General features: G+C 43.1%; 1 protein-coding gene across 1 annotated transcript in view; it reads right to left on the bottom strand.

Annotated features, from left to right (window-relative positions):
- Nucleotides 1-22,798, bottom strand: part of LOC147717723 (pyrin-like) — a 141,900-nt gene that overhangs the window by 33,680 nt on the left and 85,422 nt on the right. Inside the window, exons 8-9 of the mRNA XM_086919875.1 lie at nt 1,922-1,942; nt 1,802-1,828 (exon numbers count right to left, since the gene is read on the bottom strand). Coding sequence (XP_086776001.1) covers nt 1,802-1,828; nt 1,922-1,942 — 48 coding nt within the window. The remainder of the gene's footprint in view (nt 1-1,801; nt 1,829-1,921; nt 1,943-22,798) is intronic.

Genomic DNA, 22,798 nt, shown 5'->3' with positions numbered 1-22,798 from the left:
ACAGGGTAAGGAGACAAGAGGTGTACCAGGTCTGTACTAAGGTGTGGTGAACACTGCAATGCATCATGATTGGGGAGCCTGTGCAGGCTTTGGGAATCAAGGCAAGGCATGCCCGAGTGTCAATTCAATTCAATTCAGTAATTTATATAGCGCGCTACATACCCAGAGGGTCTCAAGGCGCTTGGAGAAGGGTGGGGAATTACTTGTCGAATATCCAGGTTTTAAGTTGCTTTCTGAATGCTAGGTGGTTCTGAGTGAGGCGAAGGTGAATGGGAAGTGAGTTCCAGGTTTTAGCCGCCAGGTAGGAGAAGGATCTTCCTCCCATGGTGGTTTTGTTGATGCGAGGTACAGCAGCAAGGGCTTGGTGGGAGGAACGTAGCTGGCGGGAGGGGGTGTAGAAGGAAAGTCGTGTGTTGAGGCATTCGGGTCAAAGTTCGTAAAGTGCTTTGTGTGCGTGGGTTAGAAGGCGGAATGTTATCCTCTTATTGATGGGGAGCCAGTGGAGGTTTTTCAGGTGACCAGAAATGTGATCTTTACGCGGAATGTCTAGTATGAGTCTGGCTGATGCGTTCTGGATGCGTTGGAGTTTTTTCTGAAGTTTTGCGGTGCTACCGGCGTATAGGGTGTTTCCGTAGTCCAGGCGGCTTGTAACCAGTGTGTGGGTGACTGTTTTTCTAGTTTCAGGGGGGATCCAGCGAAATGTTTTTTTGAGCATGCGAAGAATGTTGAAGCAAGATGATGAAACGGCGTTGACTTGTCTGGTCATCGAGAGTGAGGAGTCCAGAATGACGCCCAGGTTCCGTGCGTGGTAGAAGGCCAACTCTGAAAGGGAAGGCAGGATATGAGGATCAGACATCATATTTCAATTTAGATGGACTCCTCCTCTTCATATGTCGATGTGTGTACCCCAGTCCTGGCTTGTCATGATCTTGTCATGTGAGATTCCCCGACAGGATACTTATTTTACTTTATTTCAGCAGGTACAGATGCATGATGGCATCTGGGTCCGAGTTTGTGAAGCTGTTGTGGCCCGACGAAAGGAGCATTTGTGTTCAATTGTGTTACCCTTGTCCTGAGGAGGCCGGACTCAGTGGGCTGAAACGCAGCGACATATGAAGAGGAGGAGTCCATCTAAATTGAAATAGGATGTCTGAATATGTTGGTTACATGCTATATAAATGACTAAATAGATATGTTGCCTCTCTGGCTAGGTAGTGTGCAAATAGGATTACCTCCCCCTGGATTGCTGTGTTTGAGTGCAACCAGGTTAAAATGGATGGGTACTACAAAAAGATTTTGATCAACTTTTAATCGTGATTATGTATTGATGTATTTACATTGTTTTTTTGTCTTATGATAAATGTATAATTGTGCAGATACCCATATCTATAATAAAAGAAAGATAATCGAAAAGAACTGAGAGCATCCTCGTGAGTCTATAAAGAGTTGACAAGTTATGGCAGGACAATGAAGCAGAACTATTAGACCCAGGATCAAACTTTCCAATGTAGTTGGTGTCTCAGTCACAAGTCTTGAACTTTTGAGATGACCTTTAATTCAAGGATTTGAGGTGCTAGATGCAATGGTACTTGTGGACACAGGTATCATGTTATCATCCTATCAAACCAACTTCTTGTCACCACCTGTCCCATGGCACCAAGTTGTCATCGCTGCTTTCATGATTTGGTCTGAACGTATGTTATTCTAATAATCCCACTTTCCCTCTCCCCTTGGTGACTCGGTGCATCAGGATACCTTAAGGAAGGATTTACAGTTTGTAAATATGAATAATTTAACTCACATGAACAGCTTTTGATGTATCTCCAATCTGAAAGTAAGAAGAACATGGAGGGTTTATGACATCGAATAAAATGTGACATTGAATAAACACAGGCATTTTGTATCTATTCAACAAACTTACCCAATTCTGCAGGAAATGTTGCTGAAGAGAGAAAAAGACACATTATAGTCCAAATTATTTTACTGTCTATTCCAAATCTCATTTCAACCTGTCATCCAACACTCTTCTCCAACCCTCATTTGTATTACACGTTCACTCCTTGCCCACTTCCTGTTCCTCTCAGATCTAAACTCTGCACTCCAGCCCTGACCCAGCTCACCTCTAGACTTTTCACCCCACTCTCCCTGCACTGCTCTCTACACTCAACTCTCTATAAAATGTCAACACTTAAGAAGAATATGCAAGGATCATAGGTAGATTAACGGCACAGGAATCACCAGAACACACCTAGAGGGGCCCAAACCAACGGATATGTACTAAAACCTTGCAGCCTGGAAGTACACATTATAGTTATAGAATGCTCCTTGGCTCAGTATGTTCCATTCTACAGTCCCTCACCACGCCTCATTCCACTCCCATCACCACCAATTATTATGCTCTTCCTTCCCTCTCCACCCTAATTCTATGGACAGATAACTTCAAGGGGTGATGCATTGGATAATTCTCTAGCAAAGATGAATAATGGGAGTTATTCAAATTTCCAATCCTCAGATTTACTGTTACCTAATGTCACATTTTCCTTTATTTGACCTGAGAAGGGGAATAAGACCAAGTACCTCAATTATCAGTAAAGTTATTCTAGGCACAGATCTCAGTGATCTGATTTTAACATTCACTCAGTTGAGTTTACACTCTGTACAGATGTAAATTCCATTTCTTCTCTTTTGGTGACTTGTCTCTTGTTTCACAGTTTCACAATAGATGCTCCTCTAGTATACTAAATTGTACTTGTACTGATGAAAGATTGTCTTGTCTTTGATGAGTGATCAGAACACACAATCTCTAACACCAAGGCCCTTTGTCCCAATGACATTTGTGGCCAGTCTATTTGTTGGATTTTTATATACATATTTGCTCACCGACTCTGCTTCCTGGTAACAGACTGAGAAAACCTTTTTTTATGTGAACAACTCTGTATGGTAACTGATGGGACTACTAACTTATCAAAGCTTACATAAGCAGAAGAAGCATTGGTTCAGAGGCTGACCCCACTTCACAGGACATTTACAAATATCTGAGATTGGCACATACAGTTACAGAGTGATTGACAAGGTTTCCAGCAGAACCCACAGAATTTACACCATTGACTCAACTTATTCGCTCATCCCACACTATGAGGAGTCTACCAATTATACTCTCTTTGCCTTGAACAGCACACAGCCCAACACGCACACACGTAGCAGGCTAACATGGGAGACAGATCACACATGCAATGGAAGTATTGTTCTAAGCAGATGCAAATGGTATCCAGGAAGCATCAACATAAATGGCTCTATCTCAAATTCCTCCATAAGCTTATTTCCGGGAGCCACCTGAAGATCTGAAGGATGTGGAAGCAGGCAGATGACACTGCGTTGACTTGTTTCTTCATGAATAGCTTGCTGACTAAAGACCTGGAAGTTTGAATGATCAAACCTCCACGCAGCAGCCAACAGCTCCAGCTTCTTAAGACACTCACGGGTGATTTGCTGCACTATATAAATGTTTGATTGATTGATCCTAGTTATCGACAATGGAATTCAACATTGAAGTGGCAAACAACCCATCGTTCTTCTTGGCAGCAGCTGCCTTTTTTTTTTTAAACATACTTTATTAATGACCTTTATATCAAATTCGATGCAAGGAACATCACAAACAGATAGCTGTTTTGTACTTACAATAGATAACACATATCCGTTTCATGAATCTGCCCTACTATTTCCTTATTATTTAACAGGAAGCGGAGAATAAATGGTATCAGAAGACAATGTGGTTAGCAAGTCATTGCAGTTATGGCAGATAACTACACGGTATAAAGTAGTTGCATTTCTAGTGAATAACAGGTTCAACCATATCCCCACCCTTTCTAACCCACCCAGTCCCCGCTCCTGGTCGGTCAGTGCCTTCATTGTCCATTGTAATCTGAATGGGGATGCTAGCAATGTAGTACTAGGAGAGTCCGCAGTGATCATGGGATGTGCTGTATGGGTCGGCGTCCTGGGATCGATCACGGATGAGTCACGTATTGACTTTGCATGTTATGAGGTTGGGGTACCCCATGGGGGTAATAAGTCAAGTGATTCAAACTCATGTAGTATAATCTCCCAGTCCATTGAAATAAGTTGTTTTCGGAGCCCCCTCTCTTCTTCTCTCTGAAGGGCTGCACCTTCAGCCCTACCCCATTGAATCATGTGGTCTTGCCAGCTGGATATCACTGGGCATCTAGGGAATTTCCACCTCATAGTGAGGGCTCTTATTGCTAATATGAGGGCCAAGTCAATAAACCTCAGTCGTACCTTCTGGACTTTCAAGTGTCTACGGAGGCTCATGAGGCAGGTCAGGACATCATCCGATATAGGGATTTGTGTGACTTCGCTCAGGGATTGACGAACCCCTCCCCCTCAAAGTAGCCCTGGAGACAAGGGCAGGACCACAGCATATGGAGGAAGTCCGCCTCATCTCCTTTACAGTGGGGGCAGCAATGTGAAGCGTCGGGAACATGCGGTGAATCCGCTTGGGGGTGAGATACGATCTATGAAGGACCTTGGTCTGAATGAACTTTTCTTTGGCATTACGGGAAACTCTTTTGGGGTGTTCTAGCATGCTCTTCCATGCCTTATCAGTGATTTCCGTGATAGAGTGCTCAGACCATTGTCTTCTAAGTGAAGTAAGTGTGATCGCAGCGTGCGCCCTAACACCTGTGTATAACCAATCGACTAGGTGTCCCCCAGTACCCATGTAGTATAAAAGATGGTAAAACACAAGCAGTCGTTTGGTATCGGTAATTCGGCGCCACTTAGAGTGTCTCACAATTTAATTTGGTGTAGAGGTTATTTCTTACGGAGCTATAAGGTAGAAGGAACCACTTAATCCTCCCAAACATGAGCATACGCTTCTAACAGAAACAACTCCTTAGCACACGTATATCACAATACAGTTATGTTTAGGCGTTGCCACCCCTTTGACACAATCACAGTACGTAGTTCTTGGTTAATACACGTATTATATTTATTCTTGAATTCTGGAAGTTCTCCACACAGCCGACACGTGTTTCGTCGTGACTGGGAGTGTAACCCAACGACTTTTTCATGGCTGTAAAAGGTCAAAATAAACAAAACAAAAGATATGTTGCCATTTTCATATGAACTTCTTGGCCATAAATTATAATCTTAACCCAATATTACACAGTCCTTGTGGCCCCTTTCATGCAAGATTCCACTCAAGTGTCCAATTGATAAGTTACAAAGTACATATCCAACATTTCTCCTCATTGAGAAATGCAATCCACGTCCTGATAAGTAATCATACTGTAAGGTATCTTATCACATCTCTTTGATTTAGAATCACAACTTAATTGACTACATTTCTGTTATTGTATAACACATAATGTACCTCTATCATCGTAAAGAGCTCTATGATCCTGTATAAGATGGAGAGATCAAGTAATTGTTGTGACCATCATGCATCCAGTTGTATAGTATGTGCCACCCTGAACCACCACCTTGTGTCAGGCATTTTTCAAAGATATAGTGACGTATCTCGTGCTCATAGTTGTTTACAGTATAAACACTCTGTGTTTATATGTGATTGATATTTCATGCATAAATACCTATTTCCAGATCTGTTCTCTTATAGCTGTAGGAGTAAATTCATATTTAATTTTATGTCTTTCAAGTATTATCTGGTATTGGTTAGTGAGATGGTAAATATGATTGACAAACGTTTTTGGTTGTTAACTCAATTGGTATACGGTGATAATTCCAACCCGCATAGGGGTTCTACGGGGGTCTTCCGTTATAGTATCCACTTTATCTTGTCCATAGGACTCCACTTTACACTTTGTTTAGGTTGGCTGAAAAGAACATTGTTGTTCTTATTAGTATATATATAACTGCCAATGGTATAATGTTTTTAAATATTTATCTCCTTATTATTATCTAACTCTTACAGTTTTTGGTAAGTAGTTTCAAGTTTTCCCTGGGGGAATCCTCATCTTATCTGTATTGACCCACTTATCAGTACATTCCCCAAATTAATCCATTTCTTTGGTTAGGGTAATATTAGTCATTCCCTTTATATCTTGTGATAAAGCTCCAAAATTATGACTTTCCCCCTGCTTCGAGTTCATCTCTATCATTATTTTTTGTATATTTAATAGGCTCTCCCCATTGTACCGGGTGCCCATTGTTCCGGTTCCAAGTTCGTCCCCATGGGTTTAAAATAGGCTCTAAGCATTTAAATAGGCTCTCTCGTTATGACGGGTGCCCATTCCTCTTACCTTTCTCCCGTAGCGTTACTGTCCGTCGGTGCCCCCGTTCACAATCAGCGTGTGTGCTCGATTGCTGCTCCTTCGAAACGCCGCGTATTTGTTGGAAACACTTCCGTGTTTCAAAGAAGGGCGTCTCTGATAGGTCGTTGAAAGTCACAAGACCCTTGTTCCACTGCTATTCTTCGATTGGTTCAGAGGGGTCATGTGAGTCTATCCAGGTACTGGATTCCGGGAGTTTGGTCCTGTGGCGACCTGGTCGCCATCTTCCACTATTCTCATTAGACTGGGTTTAAGTCTCTGTAACATATATTCACAGATTTGTTCGTTCTATGCTATGTATTAGTTGCGTCACAATGAAATTAAAGAGTTTTTTGTTTAATGTCGTCTTATATTATTATCAATTAATTATTTTCCGTGGGCTGGTTTTTTTAAACGCGTTTCGTTATTTGTATGGTCTACTCATTTTTAGTCATATTAATTTTGCATCACAGCCGATATTTTTATCCAAACGCAAAGATCTTGGCCACTAATTTCAACACAGATCTTCAAACTTTTTTTAGGAGGGTTATTTAAACCAATCCATTATTTCTATTTATTTGACCATATGAGAAGATTCAGAGTTTAGCCTGTTTTTCTCCATGGTCCACCCTCTATACTTATCCGCGATAGTGAGGCATCTACAATTGAGTTTTAAAACTTTAACGGAAGCGCTTAGATTTTCTCTATCTTCTCCTATCTTTATACTGATTTTAGGGGCTGAATTACCTGCTAGGTCCCTCCTATGGGTGGACCTGGGAAGGGGGTGGTTACACCCCTTTCCCTTTGTCCAGTTTCACGCCAGAGCGGGCTGGAGTGCCCAGGCAACTGGTTTCAACCGGGCTATGCATGGAGCACCTTGTGTGCTCCAGGCAGAGTCTGGAAAAGCATCTGCTGATGCAGCCCTCTCTGCCCCAATACACAAAACCCTGTCTGGGGAGGTGCTGGCACCTTGAAATAGTGAGGTGGAAGGCACTCCTTTCTTTTGACAAAATTATAATTCTACTCCTCTATTTTTAACACATGCGTGCTGCAGCGGGGGCACGTTTGTCCTTCTTCCGTGCCTGCAAAACTACCAACCTAACTTGAGTGGATGAACCACTCAACCCCTGCGCACTGTTGCTGCTAGTGAATCACACTAGAAGTATCAACATTCTAAATTTTTCATCCTATTTTTTACAATATTTAGTTTTCACATAACCAAATTCACCATTCTTTTTTGGAAATGTGATATTTAATCATCAGTTCATTTTCAATAAATTTCAACATATATTCGAAAATCAAGACATTACAAAATTTTCACTGTATCAACAAAGTCTTTCTTGACAACGTATAGTTGATGTAGCCCGATGCATTTCGAGTCCTAATTGGACTCTTCCTCAGGGGCCTGTGAATATGAACATTTAATGTCAGCTGTTTCATAATATTATCCTTTTCATCAGAATCAAGTTTCAAAGCATACGAATGCACAAAACAACAAGCAATCATTTTTCGTTTCATATGGAGATATAATGACAGCATCATGCACTGATAAAACCTAGAGACTCCACCACCTCACCGAAAAAGTGAATGTGTAAACAAATGCATGTACTCACAACAGAACCAAGAAGTTGGAATTCCTGCAAACAAAAAATCTGACTGTAAACGTCTGCTGAATTCATCTGCCAACACCCTACAACCAATGAGCCACCTAACGATGCTTCCTCTTACCTCGATTCTTTTAAGTTGGAAACCACCGCGTTTCCGTATTTATTCAAAGTGCCACCTACAACAAAAATAAGACAACCTTAAGCTTCGTGCTGCTTATTCAAAGTATTCCTGCCGCTATCCCTCGCGAACGCCACTTCTTACCTACAAATTAATTACCGGCTCCTTCGTTCACTCTCTACCGATTTCAAACCAAACTCCAGGCTTTCCGGGTTTAAAGCACATTGATCTCCGGGTAAACTGACAACAAAGAAAACGGACTAGGCCGGGTCACTGGGGCGCGCCATGTTGGTACAGTCTCAAAAACGAGTACAGCGATGCCGGTAAACTAACAGCGCTAAAAATAATGGACACAAAACAGAGTCACTAAATACCGCCCTGACAAAACGAAAGCCTTAATTTTCCAATGAAGCCAATAACGCTCACTAATAAAAAATAATGGGGTGCTCAGAGTAAAATAAAATGAAAATAATATTAAATGAAAATAATATTGCAGATACATCGGGAGAATTACAATACAAATGCAAAAAATTATGTAAAAACAGTGCATAATTTACATTTAAAACACTCTGGTGCACATGTGTTATAAATGTAGTCAAACATACCCCTGCTAAAGAGAGGCTTGGCCAAAACCTCTACATGCTTCTAGCCTAGCTGACAGTGTTTTTTCTACAAAAAACATGTGTAGTCTATCTTTTCATTTAACCCTTTTGGTTCCTGAGTCCCTAGGGACCGGATCCAAAATATCTCTCTTTGTAGGAGGCATCTAGTGAGATCCACTCCTTCTTGCAATTCAGTTTTTTCCAAGACTGAAAACTGTAGCTGGGAGATGTTATGCCTATTTTCTGACCAGTGTTTAGCTAAATTGCTTTTGACGTTAACATTCCTGATAGTACTTTTGTGTTCAGATATTCTTGTCTTTAATTTTCTCTCCGTTTTCCCCACATACAATTTGCCGCATGGACATTTAATGTAGTAAATCACGCTTTTAGAGTTGCAATCACTGTCATGATGTAAATCAATTGTTTTTCCTGTCTGGGGATGATGCAAAGTATTCCCAACTATCACATTGTGACAGTGTACACAGTTCATACATCTTTTCATCCCTTTATGGGTTTGTCTCTTTTTGATTATGGGTGTTTTCAATAACTCCTTTAGGTTTTTTGATCTTTTATATGCAAACATTGGTTTTTGCAAAAAAATTCCTCCAAAGTCTGGTTCATGTTGCAGGAGTTCCCAATGTTTTGTTATTATGTTTTTTATTTTTGATGAACTTGTGGAGTATTTTGAAACAAACACTTGTCTGTCTAGAATCTTCTTTGGTTTCTTTTCCAGGAGATTCTCCCTGCTGAACGTGACAACCTTATCCTTCGTTTGCTTAAGCACACTCTCTGGGTAACCTCTGGATGCATATTTTCCTTCTTGTATGTTCAAATGTTTTTCCAAAGTCTCAGACTCTGCACAAATCCGTTTTATTCTCATATATTGTGACAAAGGCAAATTCATTTTTAAGTTCTGTGGATGAAAACTCTGAAACAATAGAGAGTTATTGACATCTGTCTCTTTCCGAAACACTTCGGTTTGTAATGTACCATGTCTTAGTGTCAATAAAACATCTAAAAATGCTATTTCATGGTCACTAATGGTGTGAGTGAACTTAATTTGATCCACATGAGTATTTAAAGTCAACATTTTTTCTTCCAACATTTCTCTGTTGCCTGACCATAATACAAAAATATCATCTATAAATCTTTGGTAGATCAAACTGTGGTCTCGCCATTCTTTATCCGAGTAAATGTAGTCTGCTTCGAATTTAGCCATGTACGTATTGGCATATGCGGGAGCCCCCGCAAATCCCATTGATGTGCCATTCTGTTGCAAGAAAAATGTATTGTCCCATTGAAAATAGCTATGATACAAGCAGAAATGCAGCAATTCTAGGATGAAAGATTTTTCTGCTCTAATAGTTTCCAGACCCAACAACGCCCATTCCACAGCTTCCAGTCCTGCTTGGTGAGGTATCGAAGTGTAAAGGGATTTTACATCTATAGTACAGAGTAATAGGTCTTGTGTTATAGCAGTGTTCTTCAATTTTTGTAAAAAATGGTTGGTATCTTTTGTATAGGATGGCCACTCTTGAACAAATTGCTGTAAAAATGTGTCTATATACTGCCCCAATGGTTCAAAAATCGTGCCACAACCTGTGACAATGGGCCTCATAGGAGGGTTCAATTTGTCTTTATGAACTTTGGGCAGCATATAAAGGCGGGGTCGCCTGGGGTGCTGTACCAAGAGGAATTGTTTTGTAGCCATTGAGATGTGACCAAACTCACAAGCTTTATCCAAGATAATTTTTAGGGTTGCTTCCAGATCATAGATGGGGTCTTTATCTAATTCCAGATATGTTAACTGATCTGACACATGTTCATTGACTTTTGCCTCATAAAATTCCTTATCCATCACAATTATTGCTCCTCCTTTGTCAGCCTTTTGAATATGAATATTCTCATTCATTTGGAGTTTTTTCAAAATGTTCCTTTCATGAACAGATAGATTCTTCGTTTTTGATCTGTGAAAACTCAATTTCTCTAGGTCATTCCTCACTGATTTTTCAAACGCGTCCAAAATTTTATGTGAAACTGGTGATTGATATTTGGATTTAACTTTGAATTCCATAAATTCAGTGGGCTCTTTGACTTCTTGTGTGGGAACCACATTTGTAAAGAAATGCCTGAGTCTTAACACTCTCATAAATTTAAACAATGCAATTTCACATTCCAAGATATTTGTGTCATAGGTCGGGACAAAGCCTAGTCCTCTATTCAACACTTGAAGTTCATCAGATGTTAACTCTGTTTTGGAAATATTCATCACCAAATTTACTTGGTGCTCCTTGTTCTTGCTCCTTCTCTGGCTTCTCCTTGTTTTTGTTTTGGTTTTCCTGGTGGTTGAGTTAAATCCCCTGCCTGGGGAAAAGAAGACGACTTTGATGTAGTAGCTGTTTGATCTGGTTCTATCTGTTCACTGGAGCCTGATGCATCTCCAATTTGTGTTTGTGCTGACGGTCTAGAAGCACTTAAATCAGTATCTGAGACTAAGCTTTCCTCTGAGGTAGTAGTTGGTTTTTTTCTGGGTTGATAAGCTCTCCTCTGGGCATATACTTCAGCCCAAGTATATACTTCATTAAGCTTGTAATCAAGCGTGTCCCTTTTGAATTTTCTTAGTTTGCCTTCTTGGATTTCCTTGGTATATTTTTCCAACGTGATGTTAATATCATTTAAAGTTTTATCCCAATCTTCCTTTTGCATCCTTCCCTCTAGGTTTTGTTTAATCTCATCAATTTCACGGGTCAGGTCTGCAATGACTCTAGCCAATTCCTCAACCAGTAACAATATTAAATCTAGCGAACACTTATTTAATATTCGATACCATTTTTCCATAAAATCTTTGTTCAAATGAAACCTGTAGAGCATTGGTTTGATAGACATTCGCAATCCTCGTGGGATCCTTTTTTCTTTGTGGTACTGTACCAGGGTCGATGCATGGAGTTTTTGGCTTACTTCTCTTTTGGCTAGAAATTGTAGTTGCTTCAATTGTTGTACTATCGTGTTGCCCTGGGCATCCGAAGTTTTTACTTCTTGAATCAAAGAATAGATATCTGTTGCTTGCTCGGCTGTGTATGCCAATATTTTTGCTCTCTCATCTGTGAGACTTGATATTTGGTCGAACAACATTTTTTATTTCAGTGGGTGCTCTTTCCGTTTGGACAACGTGACAAAATGAAATAGTGAGGTGGAAGGCACTCCTTTCTTTTGACAAAATTATAATTCTACTCCTCTATTTTTAACACATGCGTGCTGCAGCGGGGGCACGTTTGTCCTTCTTCCGTGCCTGCAAAACTACCAACCTAACTTGAGTGGATGAACCACTCAACCCCTGCGCACTGTTGCTGCTAGTGAATCACACTAGAAGTATCAACATTCTAAATTTTTCATCCTATTTTTTACAATATTTAGTTTTCACATAACCAAATTCACCATTCTTTTTTGGAAATGTGATATTTAATCATCAGTTCATTTTCAATAAATTTCAACATATATTCGAAAATCAAGACATTACAAAATTTTCACTGTATCAACAAAGTCTTTCTTGACAACGTATAGTTGATGTAGCCCGATGCATTTCGAGTCCTAATTGGACTCTTCCTCAGGGGCCTGTGAATATGAACATTTAATGTCAGCTGTTTCATAATATTATCCTTTTCATCAGAATCAAGTTTCAAAGCATACGAATGCACAAAACAACAAGCAATCATTTTTCGTTTCATATGGAGATATAATGACAGCATCATGCACTGATAAAACCTAGAGACTCCACCACCTCACCGAAAAAGTGAATGTGTAAACAAATGCATGTACTCACAACAGAACCAAGAAGTTGGAATTCCTGCAAACAAAAAATCTGACTGTAAACGTCTGCTGAATTCATCTGCCAACACCCTACAACCAATGAGCCACCTAACGATGCTTCCTCTTACCTCGATTCTTTTAAGTTGGAAACCACCGCGTTTCCGTATTTATTCAAAGTGCCACCTACAACAAAAATAAGACAACCTTAAGCTTCGTGCTGCTTATTCAAAGTATTCCTGCCGCTATCCCTCGCGGACGCCACTTCTTACCTACAAATTAATTACCGGCTCCTTCGTTCACTCTCTACCGATTTCAAACCAAACTCCAGGCTTTCCGGGTTTAAAGCACATTGATCTCCGGGTAAACTGACAACAAAGAAAACGGACTAGGCCGGGTCACTGGGGCGCGCCATGTTGGTACAGTCTCAAAAACGAGTACAGCGATGCCGGTAAACTAACAGCGCTAAAAATAATGGACACAAAACAGAGTCACTAAATACCGCCCTGACAAAACGAAAGCCTTAATTTTCCAATGAAGCCAATAACGCTCACTAATAAAAAATAATGGGGTGCTCAGAGTAAAATAAAATGAAAATAATATTAAATGAAAATAATATTGCAGATACATCGGGAGAATTACAATACAAATGCAAAAAATTATGTAAAAACAGTGCATAATTTACATTTAAAACACTCTGGTGCACATGTGTTATAAATGTAGTCAAACATACCCCTGCTAAAGAGAGGCTTGGCCAAAACCTCTACATGCTTCTAGCCTAGCTGACAGTGTTTTTTCTACAAAAAACATGTGTAGTCTATCTTTTCATTTAACCCTTTTGGTTCCTGAGTCCCTAGGGACCGGATCCAAAATATCTCTCTTTGTAGGAGGCATCTAGTGAGATCCACTCCTTCTTGCAATTCAGTTTTTTCCAAGACTGAAAACTGTAGCTGGGAGATGTTATGCCTATTTTCTGACCAGTGTTTAGCTAAATTGCTTTTGACGTTAACATTCCTGATAGTACTTTTGTGTTCAGATATTCTTGTCTTTAATTTTCTCTCCGTTTTCCCCACATACAATTTGCCGCATGGACATTTAATGTAGTAAATCACGCTTTTAGAGTTGCAATCACTGTCATGATGTAAATCAATTGTTTTTCCTGTCTGGGGATGATGCAAAGTATTCCCAACTATCACATTGTGACAGTGTACACAGTTCATACATCTTTTCATCCCTTTATGGGTTTGTCTCTTTTTGATTATGGGTGTTTTCAATAACTCCTTTAGGTTTTTTGATCTTTTATATGCAAACATTGGTTTTTGCAAAAAAATTCCTCCAAAGTCTGGTTCATGTTGCAGGAGTTCCCAATGTTTTGTTATTATGTTTTTTATTTTTGATGAACTTGTGGAGTATTTTGAAACAAACACTTGTCTGTCTAGAATCTTCTTTGGTTTCTTTTCCAGGAGATTCTCCCTGCTGAACGTGACAACCTTATCCTTCGTTTGCTTAAGCACACTCTCTGGGTAACCTCTGGATGCATATTTTCCTTCTTGTATGTTCAAATGTTTTTCCAAAGTCTCAGACTCTGAACAAATCCGTTTTATTCTCATATATTGTGACAAAGGCAAATTCATTTTTAAGTTCTGTGGATGAAAACTCTGAAACAATAGAGAGTTATTGACATCTGTCTCTTTCCGAAACACTTCGGTTTGTAATGTACCATGTCTTAGTGTCAATAAAACATCTAAAAATGCTATTTCATGGTCACTAATGGTGTGAGTGAACTTAATTTGATCCACATGAGTATTTAAAGTCAACATTTTTTCTTCCAACATTTCTCTGTTGCCTGACCATAATACAAAAATATCATCTATAAATCTTTGGTAGATCAAACTGTGGTCTCGCCATTCTTTATCCGAGTAAATGTAGTCTGCTTCGAATTTAGCCATGTACGTATTGGCATATGCGGGAGCCCCCGCAAATCCCATTGATGTGCCATTCTGTTGCAAGAAAAATGTATTGTCCCATTGAAAATAGCTATGATACAAGCAGAAATGCAGCAATTCTAGGATGAAAGATTTTTCTGCTCTAATAGTTTCCAGACCCAACAACGCCCATTCCACAGCTTCCAGTCCTGCTTGGTGAGGTATCGAAGTGTAAAGGGATTTTACATCTATAGTACAGAGTAATAGGTCTTGTGTTATAGCAGTGTTCTTCAATTTTTGTAAAAAATGGTTGGTATCTTTTGTATAGGATGGCCACTCTTGAACAAATTGCTGTAAAAATGTGTCTATATACTGCCCCAATGGTTCAAAAATCGTGCCACAACCTGTGACAATGGGCCTCATAGGAGGGTTCAATTTGTCTTTATGAACTTTGGGCAGCATATAAAGGCGGGGTCGCCTGGGGTGCTGTACCAAGAGGCACCTCCCTGGACAGGAGTTTTGTCCAGCAGCAGGAGGTCAGACTCGTGTCTGTGGCAGAAGCGTCCATTTTGTGATGCTGAGGCTCTGTTTAACTTTAACCGGGTAAAGCAGTACATACATGTCTTCTCCCTCTAGAAGGGTGGAATGCTACCCCCACCACCAGAATTGGTGGGGGGTAGTATTCCAAAGTGTTTGACACCTCACACAACATGTTTCGATAAATCCAACCAAAGTTAGCATTAACCGCGAGGATTAGAATGCACTTAAGAGTATATGATATGGCTATATCATAGAACAGCTATAAGGAGATGGTTCCTAAAGCTGCAGAGGGGCTCAGCTCATGCTAGGGCACCCTCTCACATCAAACCAAGCACTGGAGCCATCTATTCCCTTTTGTATCTCATCGAAGAGTACCGAAATGGGTAGGTCCTGCAAGAATTCTGTAATGGAGGAGTGTTATACCGGTGTGGGTGCAGCGTAAAGTGCCTTAAGGTAACCATGGAATGCTGAGTTTATTTCTCGTTGGGTGTGGGCTATATGTCCATTAGGGGATATGACTGGTGGGTCGGGCCTATCCTGGACTATGCGAGCTAGCAGCGTGCCAAACCTGTCTGCCTCAGTATGTTTGCGTTGTAGGAATGCCCTATGATCAATTATCCGTAATGTTTCTATCGTCTCGGCGTGTTCAATACGGGCGGTCTGCAACTCTTTTTTTGTCAAGGTCTGTCACCGCTTCCTGTTCCAGTGTGGGAATCCGTTGTTCGACTGAGTAATTGTTGGTGCGTTTCCTGTCGGGCCCCCACTAATTGTCCTATCGATGCTCCCTGTACCACTACCTTTAGTGGGTCCCATTCAATCGAGTTAGAAGAGGCCGTGTTCCAGTTTTCAGCTATATAAGTCGTGATAGTGTTGGAAAGGGCTGTTCGGAATGGAGCTTCCTCCAGCAATTGCGGGTGTAACTTCAAGGTGGACATTGGAGTGGGCACATTACCCCAGTTAAGTGTAAGTTCTATGGGGTTGTGGTCTGAGAAGGTTTTAGCTAGGTATGTGGTGATTGGCAGGCCAGAGTGATACTGGATTTAGAGCAAAGGAACCTGTCAATTCTTGTGTGAAGACCATGTATTGAGGAATAGAATGAGTATTCCTAGTGAGCAGGGTGTAGACACCCCCATACGTCTGAAAGTACCCAGCCTTCAGCCCAGGTAGCAAACAGTTCAGACAGTTTCCTGGCATTCGTACCGTGAAGGGGAGGATGATATCTATCTAGGGTAATGTCCAAGACAGCATTCCAGTCTCCACCCAGGGCATTCCATCCCAGTCTACCAGTGCCGCACCCAGCCGGTGGAGGAAGCGGTCCTGTTCAAAATTAGGGGCGTAAACACTACCTAGGATCAGCAGGGATCCGTCTAGTGTGCCTTTTAATAGCATGTACCTTCCTTGGTCAGCAACCCAGCGTTCCAGTTCCACAAATGGGACCCCATGGCGTACCCAAATAGTTGCTCCCCTGGTTAATGCAGAGTAGTTAGTGGAGTAAATCTGTCTTCTCCATTTTTTGCGTGTTTTTTGTGTCTCCGACTCGGTTAAATGAGATTCCTGTAGGAACACTATGTGCGCTCTACGCCTAAGAAGATACGCATGTACACAATGCCGCTTCTGGACCGCTCCCAATCCTCGAACATTCCATGTGATTAGGTTGTAGGCCCCCAAGGTGATACTAGGACTTGGCATAGTGTTGTGTATAAGAAGTAGCTCCCATGTGCATGGAGCAGACAGACCGACACCGACCAGGAGCCCCATTCCCTATGAACACACACAATACATGGCTCAGCACCCGAACTACACTGGGCCCAACAACAATTCACATGAAGCATAGAACAAATAACGGTGCATATACTGTTAGAGGGGTCGTCGCCATTGATTATGGTCGTGTTTACAGTAAGGTCGGCTGCCTGGTGGATCTACGGGGCCCAGCCGAGGGGGGGGGGGATTGTAATTAGACATGTCACAGAACGGTTTTCCGCAGTAAATGATCATTTATAAGCTAGAACCAGAGTCCCTGCAAAGCAAAGCTTATTTGTCTGTGAACAGAAGCAATCTAGTTATACCTACTCAACTCACTACATTATTACACAGGTAAAACATAATGACATTGATCAAACGTAGGATTTCAGAAAAAAGGATATGATGGATGTTGGGAGTTGTAGTCAATGTCGCCTGTATAAGCACTTATCTAAGGTCAGTTCAGGAAGTATTCCAAGCTCATCGTGTGGTCTCTTTGGCTGTCAATTATCAATTATGTTGTTCGCTGCCCTGGGCGTGATTGTAGGGAAGAGAGTTATACTGTGCTCGGAGTCCGAGTTCAGGGTGCTGTCCTCCGAGTCCGTGGGGATTTTATTGGAGCCTTCACGAAAAAGCCCCGGCAACAGCAAGAGCCCCTTCCTGGTCACAACGTTGTTGTTCGCGCGATGGTCCTGCGCCCCCTTTACCCTGATTGGGAGCCTGAGATTGGCGGGATCCTGGGTTCGAGAGTTAGCTGGAGCCCTGCGAGGAGGAGTCAGAGTGGCTGCGCTGGCTGGCTCCAAGGCACATAACTTCAAGCCATTCCTCGGCATCCGCGGGGCTCTCGAAGAAGTGAGTTTTCTTGTCATAAATGACTTTCAACCTGGCCGGGTATAGGAGTGCATATTTGAGTTGCGCCTTCTGGAGTTTCTTCTTGACAGCTTGGTAGGACGATCTCTGTCTCTGAACCATGATGGTGTTGTTAGGGTACAACGAGATGTGATGGTTTTCAAACTGGATCAGTGATCTTTCCCTCGCTTTCTGGAGCAACACGTCGCGGTCCCTATAATTCAGGATTTTCACTATTAATGGGCGATGTGGTGCACCTGGTTTGGGCGGTCATTGGAATCCTGTGGGCCCGTTTGACACAAAAAGTTGGGGAGAGTCCCTTAGCGCCACATTGTTCCTGAACCATGCCTCCATGAAGTCTGCCGCCTTGGCACCCTCACTGCGTTCCAGTAAACCAATGACATGGATGTTGTTGCGTCTATTTCTGCCCTCCGCATCCTCCACCCTATCCAGGAGGCCCGTCACTTGTTGCTGTGGTTGCCGTATCGTTGTGGAATTAGCAGTGACTCGAGGGCCCAGGTCCGTGAAGGATTGTTTGTGGTCTTTGAAGGAATTGTTAATGTTGATAAAAATGTATAGAGCGCACGTGTGCCAGGTGGCTTCATGGCGCTAGGGACTCATAAATCTGTCAGAGAGGAACATGAAAGCTCACACTGTTCAAATAGTCAGGTTTTCAGAGATTTCCTAAATTGCAAGAGATCTGTGCAAGACCGTATTTCCAGCGGGAGGGAATTCCACAGTTTGGGGGCAAGGGTGGCAAATCTACGGCCAACTTGAAGGACCCGTTTAAACGCCGGAATGGAAAGAAGTGAAAGATGGGCAGATCTTAAATTGCGCAAAGGGGTGTGCCTGAGTATCATGCTGTTGATAAGCACCGGGCTAATGCCATGCAGGGATTTAAAAATAAGGCACCCTGTTTTAAAAGCACAGCGCTGGAAAATGGGGAGCCAATGTAGTTTCTTCAACAGAGGGGTTGCTGATTGCCACTTAGGTTGTCGAAAGACCAGTCGGGCTTCATGGTTCTGGACCATCTGCAATCGTTTAAGCAGGTAGTGTGGCATGCCTAAATACACAGAGTTGGCATAATCCAAGTGAGATAAGACAGTAGTTATTATGACCTGAATCAGAGCATCCTGAGTAAAGAAACAGTGTATTTTCCTAATTTTATGCATTTGTAAAAAACACTTGGACACAATTGCGCCAACCTGGATTTGCAATGAGAGGTCGCTGTCAAGAGATACTCCTAAGGTTATAGCCGATGTAGAAGGAAGGGGAGGGGAACCAAGCTCAAGTGGCCAGTAGTGTGGGCCCCAGTGTTTAGGGCTGTCCCCAGGATTTAATTTAATATGGTTGTGATCCATCCAGCTTTGGATGTATAACATGGTGTCCTGGAAATCGATGACAGAGCTATGCGAGATGTCAATCCTAAAGATAAGCTGTAGATCATCTGCATAGTTGAAAACCGATACCTTCCTATCTTTGAGAGACTAGATCAGGGGCGTCATATAAAGATTAAACAGGTGTGGGGAAAGGGCCGAGCCCTGTGGGACCCCACAGGTGGTCTTGCATGGAGGTGTCAGAATATGTCCCTGACGGACAGCCTGTGAGCGGTCCTCCAAGAAAGATGTGAGCCAGCGAGCTGCCGCCCCTTGAACACCAGCCTGTCTGACACGGTTGGCCAAGATAGTATGGTCGACCGTGTCAAAAGCTGCGGAGAGATCTAGCAGAACTAGTGCCTGCGGGGAGTTCGGTCTACGCTGTCCCGAAGAGTGTCCATGACCGCAAGGATCACGGATTCGGTAGAGTGAGCTGGACGGAAGCCAGCCTGATGAGGATCCAGATATTTTGACTCTTCTAAAAAGTTGGAAGCCATTTGGCTACTTGGCCCTCTAGAACCTTTGCCAAGAAAGGGAGCACTGAAATCGGGCAATAGTTGGATAGAAGCGCGGGATCAGCTCCAGCTTTTTCAGGAGGGGTACCACTACTGCTTTCTTAAAAGCCAAAAGGGACTATGCCAGATGTAATGGATTCACTCAATAAGGAAAGTGCAGGGCCAGAATGAATTGCGAGACAGTCCTTGAGTATATGAGGGGGGCAACCGTTAGATGGGGCACCTGATTTAGAGGTGATTCGGAAAACTAGCCTTTATTGTAATGATTTTATCAATAAAATATTTATTTAATGAGTTACATAATGCTTGGGAAGGCGTAGCCTTCAAAAGAATTCGCTCAGGGTTGGATAGTTTGTCGATTATAGTAAAGATTTCTTTAGAATTATTATTGGAATTCAGAACATGTGTGGAGAAGTGTGCAGCTTTGGCAGTGAGGATGGTTTTCTTGTAGTCTTTCCGGGCAGAACTATGTAGTAATTTTTTTCGGGAGGGTACTTCTGGCGCCACTGCCTCTCCAATTGGCGTAGGGCCAGTTTCTGGATCTTAAGTTCATTAGAAAACCATCTTTGTGAATCCGCATGTCGTGCTAGTTTGACTTTTTTAAGGGTGCATGCTTATTACTAGCATTGTATAGCCATTGTATTGGCAAATTTTCCGTGGTCTTCTCTTAACAAGGTAAGGCATGTGGTGAGCATCCCAATTTGTAGTTCAAGTGCCGCCCCGGAATCTCAAATTTCCTTGAGAATTATATCCAGCTTATCGGGAGCGCCCTCTCTGATCTATTAGGATACAGCCCCTGCTGAGGATGGCCGGCTGGAGAGTTCCACCGTCGAGGAGGGGGGGTCCCGTTCCATGTTGGCCCTCTGCATCTTGGCTCTCATTCTGCCCATGGCGTAAATGCACCTTGTTGGGGTAAGGTGCTCTCCCCTAGGTATGTGGTTGGGCGGGGTGTTGGCTGAGCTCTGTGTAGGTATGGGGAGAGGTTCAATCCATCAACTGGTGGGTCGCGAGTATATGCCACTGCCACAGTTGCGCCATCAGAAAGTGGGGGTCAGGCGACTGAGAGGGTCCCGCGACGGTGTCAGTGGAGGTACGTCTCCGGTAGGGTTACCGGTGGAGTTGCCAGTCCAAAGGATCGCGCTATAGGTGGCAATATCAGCCTGGCCAGTGCAGGTCCCGGAGCCTAGCACGGGCAGCTATTAACGCGGGAGGGGGCTACCTGTGGATGGTGCAGTTCGGTAGTATCCAGTCGTGCCCTTCCCTCAACGTGTACAGTACCAGAAGGGACTCCTCTGTGTGTTCAAGCCTGTATTACGGCCTTGCACTGGCAATGTGGCTACCAGCTCGAGACGCGCGCCCGGGTGCTTGGCGGCGAGGCAAGGAACAGTGCAGGGCCCCCGTAGCGTCAGCATCCGCCGTGAAGGGGTGAGAAGTCTGCAGTGCCAGTAGGGTGAAATCTGCCTGCACACGGGGCCGCCCCAGGCATCAGACCGCGAGGGGGGCCTCAGTAGTGTACATCAATATGGAAATTTGGAATGGGAGCAGAGCGTCCAGGCCAGTGGGGGCCTCAGCAAATGTCGCGACTCACCACCCAGATCCTCTTGGTGTAGAGAAATGTCTGCAGGTCTCTGGGTGTTGTTTGGGGCGATGTGGGCCCCAGGCCGCGTCAACACTCATAATAGCCTTGCGGGAGTCGCCGTTCGGCATATCACCCTCCCGCGGCTCCACCATGAGGCAGCTCGGGTCACATATGAGTATTAATGTCGTGTAGGGGCAGTGTCCATACGGCCGTTACCGTGGTCGGCCCAGTTCCTCAGCACCCACGATGGCTCCTGTACCCAAGCAGGCCCCGCCGCGTGCTGGGCTGCCCGGGCTCTCAGCTCTTCTGTGCCACCATCCAGCGATCTCTTTAGGGCAGCCAGCGCAGCAGGGGACTCCGTTGTGTCGATCTCATGTTCCCCGGTCGTTTGGTGGTCAGGGAAAGCGGCTCAGGAGAAGAAATGCCCTCGAGGGACCGGAGCTCTACCAGGACTCGACCGCCATCTTAGGCGGCTAGCCACCGGCAGCAGCTTGATGATGATCAATCATCTAAAGAAGCTACATCCAGTGCAAGGCTTGATAGGATATTGGAGCTGCTGCCTAACATTAAAGCTGCAGTGCCATATTTCAGGTCTACGGCACTGCTATCTACCGGGCTCCATTTCCCACATTTTTCTTTTTTATACTTTTAAATTAATTTAGTAGAGTTATTACCATGCAATTAGCTTAACAGGGTAATTTTAAATCTGAAGAGACTACAGGCAGAGAAAGAAGCAAAGTGAGTTTAAACAAGGGGGTTTTGATTCTTCTCTTCAATACCTGGAAAGTAGAGGTCAGGAGAATGACAAAAGGGAGGTCACTTCATAGTGTGGGTCCAATTATCCTCAAGGATCTGCCTCTGCATTTCTTAGTACTGTATTGGTGAACAATTATGACGTCACTGCTAGTACAGCACAGTGATTTTGATGGTGTGATCAATGAGATCAGATTATTCAGCTGTATGGTGCCCGAAAGGTGGAAACTTTATTCTGCAGGCAAATCACCTTAAGGTAGATCCAGTAATGAACAGGTAGCCAACGGAGGGTGCAGTGAACACATGGTCCTATGTACAAAGCAGTAATCTGTGAGCCCCAAGGAGATGGCATTACAATAATCAATGCAGGACAAAGATCAGTGTCTACACCACCTAAGCAGATTTTCACAGAGGAGAAATGAAATGCTTTACCTCAACATGCACAAGTTTATAGGCACGAAGTCCAAAGAACTTAGGTCTGGCCCTTTTAACCTCTTCCTGGTCCGCATTGAAGGCCAGTCTAGTCTACCTCTGCCCAACACAGGTTTTGTGCACATTAATTGTGGGGCAGTTATCAGACACCACACTGTGAACTACAACCAGGCAATTTCTTAAACTGGAGACTACAGATAGGAGGTCTTGTCAAAGGGAAGGAGGATTTGAATATCAACAGCATAGAAGAATACTTGAAAGCTGACACTTTTGATCATTTCTACCAGGGACTGCACAAAAATATTAAAGACGTATTGGGGACTCCTGCAGCCCACTAGCCGTACCTTGGAAAAGATTAAGGTCATTGACACCACTTGGGAGCATCCCTGCAAGAATGACTTGAACCGCTCTAGGGTGCAACCATCAAGCCCATTGCCCACCGCTCGGTCAATCAGAATGACATGAATGCTCAAAGCCACAAATAGGTCTAACAAATGTAGGCAGGCTGTGCTGTTGAACTCCCTCCTCCAGAGCCACCACAACACAAGCTCTGTTTCAGCACTGTGACCTGCTTGGACCCCAGCCTGAAGAGAGCCCAAAGAGCCCAACGTGCTCAGGTGCTAAGCCTGCAATATTACCAGGTGCTGCTACATCACCTTTGTGAAAGTAGG

This window comes from Lissotriton vulgaris, chromosome 5 (assembly GCF_964263255.1).
Source record: "Lissotriton vulgaris chromosome 5, aLisVul1.2, whole genome shotgun sequence".
Lineage (NCBI taxonomy): Eukaryota > Metazoa > Chordata > Amphibia > Caudata > Salamandridae > Lissotriton > Lissotriton vulgaris.
This window is presented reverse-complemented; position numbering and strand designations above follow the sequence as displayed.